A 6,293-nucleotide genomic window follows, 5' to 3' on the forward strand; every position below is an offset into this window, starting at 1 on the left:
GGAACTGTTACCTCTCAGTGATGAACAAATATCACGAGAGCTGCTAGGGTTACAATGAATAATCTTCTCTAATAATGATAACGCTTATAGTGTAAACTCTATGTCTGTGTTTATATACTACACAGTTACAAGATAATCGCTAATTGATATGGAATATAATTCTGCTTCCTAAAATATATCAATCAGATATCTTTTCTTCCAAGTATTCCATTCTTTACCGAATTCCTTCTTCATGCATATCTCTTCTTATGTTTATCTTGATCTTCTTTCCTTTAATCAGCTACTGTCCTTATCTGATCGTCCTTCAGCACTTAAGTTCTGATATCTATCTTCTGATGATTATCTCCTGATAACATAAGTACTAATATCCTTAAGTCCTGACTTCGAGTATAAGTACTGATCAACAGTTAAGTACTGATTTATCTTGTTCAAGTAAGATCTGAAAGCTAAACATAAAAAATATTAGCCATGACATTATCAAATATATCTAACAGGTTCTGATGCTTCTTGAGAGTCTTGAGATGTGGTATGATCATCAGCTTGCTCCCACTTAGCAGATTTGACTCACACTTAGCAGATTATGTTTAAGTCCTGAGACAAGAGTTACTGTTTCAATTATGACATTTCTAATATTGATATTGCCATATCCCAGAGTATTTCCTATGTTGTCATCTCCACAAGAAACTTCTGGGCCAGCTTTCTCCACAAAGTCTGATAGCAGGGCTTTATTTCCAGTCATATGTCCTGAACATGCACTGTCTAGAACCAGGATGTTTTTCCCGTTACCCTGCAATCACAAAGACCACTATTGGTTAGTTTTAAGGACCCAGACTTGCTTGGATCCTTTGGCCTTTTTAAGTTTGTTAGTATTTGCATCGGATTTAGTTTCAGAGTTTATGCTAAAATGCTTTTTATCAGACTTTGCATCAGAATTTACACTAGAAGGAATTACACTAACTTTCTCTAAAGAAGGTTTTATTTGATAATAATCATAGTACAAACTATGATATTCCTTACAAGTATAAATAGAATGCCATAAACTATCACAATGAAAACAAGGAGTTTGTGCTTTAAACCTAACAGATTGACTCTTAACTCCTGATCTAGGAGGTAAAGAGTTTATATCTTTATTTTTCCTGCAAAAAGTAGCAAGATGGTTAGAGTTTCCACAATTATAGCATTTCTTTCTAGGAGCATTAGGAACGGGCATATAATTATTGTTTTTATTTACACCTTCCTTTCCATTCCTATTTTTCCTAGTTTCCTTAACTTTGTTCACATTTCTAATCTCTTTCAGCTTATGCTTAAGCTGCTTCTTTGTCATTAAGCCAACATTTACCACAGTTGGTTTATCTTGTTTTAATTTGTCAGAAGTTGACTTTTCTTTGACTTCTGTTTTAGAATCATTCATCTTTTCAGATTTTGACACATCAGTTTTTGCAACAAATTTAACAGGATTTACCTTTGGCTTTTCAACTTTCTTGGTAAAATTTGGTTTAGATGACACAGTTTCCTTTTCTTCTTTATCATCTAGGTAACCTAGTCCTTCTTTCCAATTTCCATTTTCTAAGATTTTCTGAGTTGTTCTTCCAGAGTTAGTCCAAGTTTTGATTATCTCATTTTCCTTTTCCAATTCAGATTTAAGAGATTTATTCAATTTTAGTAGTTCATCTCTAACATACAAAGTCTCATCTCTTTCTTTCTGAGTTTGATGGAATATAACTAACTCTTTTTCTAAGTAGTCATTTCTGTTTTTAAGAGCAAGAATTTCAGATTTTAATCTTTCATTTTCTAAAGTATGATCTCTAAAACTAATGAACATGGTTTTAAGATATAATCTTAGCTCAGAAATATCATTAGTATGAAAAGCAAGAGTTGAATGAGGTACCTTCAATTCAGTAGTTCCATAACTGCTATCAGCATTTGCCATCAAGGTATAGTTCACCTCTTCTTCAGAATCTGAAGTGTCTGCCCAGTTTTTCTTCTTTATGATAAGTTCCTGGCCTTTATCACTTTTTCCTTTCTTGCAGTCAGGAGAGATGTGGCCTCTTTCACCACAATTGTAGCATTTGACATTTGAGTTGTCTCCTCTGTCAGACTTTCTTTCTTTGCATTTAGACCTTTTGAACCCTTTCTTTTCAGAACTTCCACCTTTCCTAGAAAACTTCTTGCCCTTTCTGAATTTCTTGTAGGCTATCTTTGTGATACTTTTCACCATAAGAGCACACAGTTGCATCATCTCTGCATCAATATCCACTTCAGATAAATTTTTAGATTCTGAATCATCATCATCAGAATATGATGACTCTGAATCAGACTGTATGATGAGAGCCTTTCCTTTGCCCCTCTTTGAGAAAACCACTTTAGGAGATTCCTCCTCAGCTTTAAGAGCAACTGTCTTTGACTTTCTTCCATGTCTTTTGCTCCTTTGATCCATCTCAAGTTCATGAGTCTTGAGCATACCATAAATTTCATCAAGAGTAGTTTCAACAAGGTCATAGTTGTCTCTTATGGTAGTAGACTTCAAATCCCAATTTTCAGAAAGAGCTAAAAGGAATTTTAGATTTGAATCTTCAAGATCATATTCCTTGTCCACCAGTGACAGATCATTCAAGAGTTTGGAAAACCTGTCATATAAATCAGTTAATGATTCATCAGCTTTTGAATCAAAGTGCTCATACTCTTGTGTGAGTATAGTCTTTCTGTTCTTTTTGATGGCTTCAGTTCCCTGACATCTTTTCTCCAAAGCATCCCATATTTCCTTTGCAGTCTTGCATCCAATTAACCTATTTGACACGACATTGTCAATTGCACTATGAAGCAGATGCCTTACCCTTGCATCCTTGGCAATAGATGAGATGTCTTCAGGTGTGTAATCACCTTTCTCATTTGGTATCATCTTTGATGGTTGATCAGCAACTACAACAGAGAGCTTGGTAGGCTTATATGGTCCATCATTAATTATATCAAGGTATTTTGGATCTGTGGCTTCCAGAAACATAGCCATTTTTACCTTCCATATAGGATACTCAGATGCTCTCAGTTTGGGAACCCTAATACTCTCATATCGACTGTGTGTTTGATTGTTTTGAGTATCTTGAGTTTTGGTGGGCTTAGGTGGAGTTTGTGTTTCGTCAGACATGATTGTTAACTGGATCTCACTGTTTGTATATCAACAGAGAGGCTCTGATACCACTTGTTAGGTCACACAACACTATCGAAGGGGGTTGAATATAGTGTTTATACAATCAAATCGATTTAGAACACAAAGTATGTAACAGTAATCAAGTTTATTCAATATAATAAGCTCTGTTGCAAAGTAGGTTAAACTACTCTCTCAATGATGAACAATATCACTAAGACCAGCTAGGTTACAATGAATAATATTCTCGTGAATGATAACACTTATAGTGTAAACCCTAAGTTGTGTTTATATAGTACACAGTTACAAGATATCTTCTAATTGATATGGAATATAATTCTATCTCCTAAACTATATCAATCAGATATTATCTTCTATAAGTCTTCTATCTGTCCAACTCTTCATGCATATCTTCTTTTATTTTAGTCCAGATCTTCTCCTGTAAATCAGCTGCATTCCTTATCTGAAGTGTACCCGCACCTAAGTCTTGATATATCTTATGACGCCTTAAGTTCTGATATAAGTTCTGACTTCAGTAAGTCCTGATTTCCAGTAAGTCTGATAAGTCCTGATATTAAGTTCTGAAACTAAACACAACAGATTAGACATGACATCACAAATATATCTAACAGTGACCTTCTTGGTTGCATACACTACATTTCTTTCCTGACCGCAGACCATCAATCTCCGTTCGGATCCGCACCGATTGGCCCTGATCTCCACATTTTTTCTTAAGTTTTTTCAATGACTCATCCGGCACTAACTTTCCATAGCCGTGCCAAGGTAGGGGTAATTCGTAGTTCCAATATTCAGTTGGTTGCAACGGATAAATCATTGACCGATACAAGTTCCCCATTGTCTGGTTCTTATGGCAATTTTCAATGAAATGATCCCAACTCAGTCCATGTCTTATACGACCAGCCATTGCGTGAGAGCACATCATATGATGAGTCGCTCATTTTCACACGTGCACGTATGGTTATTCAGGTTGACAATCTGGGTTTTACCTCCCTTTACCATTCCCTTAGCAATTGCGTACTTATGTGTTACTATTTTCAAGATCCCACGTACACGATGAAAAGTAATAACCGCATGTCCTGTTGCCTTTCTTTGAATTTTTGCTAACATAACGGCTGAATGCACACATAACTGTTGACCCTTTTGCAGACTGTCATCCATGATATTTCGATGTGTGTCAATAATTATGACCGCCTTGTAGGAGAGGTACTCCATCATCGCTGTTACCGAAAGGAAACGAGCCCTTCCTATATTGTCGTTGAAACCCTCAAGCATGTTTGTGATTGTTTGACCATAGCGAACACCAGTGTCATGGGAAAGTTTCCACCTCTTCACGGGTATTCTGGCAAGATAGTCCAGGGTGGGGGGGGATTTCACCCATCCTTGCCATGTATGCGTCATGTTTCGAGACTTGCATGGTTGTTCCAGCTTTCCACATCAATTTTTTTAGTTCACCACCAGGTTAATGATGGCAAAAGTTGCTTCTGACATGGAGTAGACAGAACCTATGGATTCCTAATGGCTCAGTAAATCCGTTTTGAGGGTCTCGTATTGCAGAGATAATACTGGCTGCACGATCGGAGATGATGCACACGCCGGCCTTTTGGCGACAAACATGTCTCCGAATACGTTGCAGAAACCAAGACCACTTCTCATACGTCTCCTCATCAACCAAGCCATAACAAAGAGGAAAAGGGTGGTTATTCGAATCGACACCCATAGCAATAAGCAACTTGCCCCTATATCTTCCCTTTAAGAAAGTTCCGTCTATTAAAATCACAAGACGCGCATGTTGCCACCCGTCCATCATTGCCTTCAAACACCAAAAGATTCGCTTGCATACGGACGTGCCCCGTTCCTCAGCATGAGGCACAGCATCGATCTCAACAATGGTTCCGTGATTTATCTTCATGATGGATGCAAAAAACATGGAAAGAGCTTGGTATGTTGTAGCCCAAACTGCCATAGACTTCCTCAATGGCTATTTGCTTGCCTCTCTACGCTTTCTTGTACCCCACTATATGGTTGTGCTCGTTGTTGATAAGCGGGATTATGGTTTTAATGGGGATTTCTGGTGTATCTATTACCTGTTTTATATATTACAATAAATGTTAAAATATTTATGTACCAAATATGTAGCGAAGTTGAATAGTTATGTATGTGAAATTACGTACAAGTGGTTTCACAATCCGTGAAATCATCCTTGCAGATAACTTCTTGGGATCTTGCAATGGCTGATCAACTATGCATTTGTGTTCCTCTCTATTCACATTTATCCTCCAGTAGCCAGAATCATGCACGAAAGTAGCTCGCATCATCCAGTTACAGCCCTCCGCCCGACACTGTACAATGAGCTGTCCTTTGTTACTCTTTGTCGTTTTATATGTACTATCAGTGTAAATATGAGTATGCTTCACTGCCAATAAGAGGGTGGCTTTATCACGGTAACACATTCCTTCACTTAGTTCCCCCTGATTGAGGTCTTCATCAACATACATATTATTAGAGGAATATATTTCTCTGTGCGAAACCATGGAACCCTTGGAACATGATGCTCTTCCCCAACTACTGGAAATATGCTAGAAATTTCTTCATTCCTCTCAAAATGCCCTCCCCTTTCATCACTGCCTGAAGAATCTTTTTCATCATCATCATGAAGGTGAAAATTCTCCTCACTAGATGAATTAGCTACAACTTCATTTGTGATAAGGGCTAACTATTTACCTGAATCTCTTCCCACCATATCTACATTACCTCCACCACCTTCATCATTTTCATAACTACTCCCCTTTCATATCCTCCACCATATAAACTACTCTTCCCTCCAAACCCTCCACCATGTTGACTAGTCCCCCCTACATATCTTCCACCTTTTTGAACTAGTCTCTTCTCCATACCCTCCACCATATTGACTACTTCCCCTCTATATGCTCCACCATATTGACTACTCCCCCTTCATACCCTCCATCATATTGACTACTCCCCCCTCCATACCCTCCACCATATTGACTATTCTCCCTTCCATACCCTCCATCATATTGACTAGTCCCCCCCCCACAATACACTCCATCATGTTGACTCATGCCCCCTATATACCTTCCATCTTTTTCAGCAGTTTCACCTCTGTACTCTC

General features: G+C 37.9%; 1 protein-coding gene across 1 annotated transcript; it reads right to left on the reverse strand.

Moving 5' to 3' along the window:
- Positions 1-4,622: 4,622 nt before the first annotated feature.
- Positions 4,623-5,126, reverse strand: LOC141714276 (uncharacterized). Its single transcript, XM_074517805.1, has one exon. The coding sequence runs from the start codon at positions 5,124-5,126 to the stop codon at positions 4,623-4,625; it is 504 nt and encodes a 167-aa protein (XP_074373906.1).
- Positions 5,127-6,293: the final 1,167 nt, after the last annotated feature.

This window comes from Apium graveolens, chromosome 3, assembly GCF_009905375.1.
Source record: "Apium graveolens cultivar Ventura chromosome 3, ASM990537v1, whole genome shotgun sequence".
NCBI classification, from domain to species: domain Eukaryota; kingdom Viridiplantae; phylum Streptophyta; class Magnoliopsida; order Apiales; family Apiaceae; genus Apium; species Apium graveolens.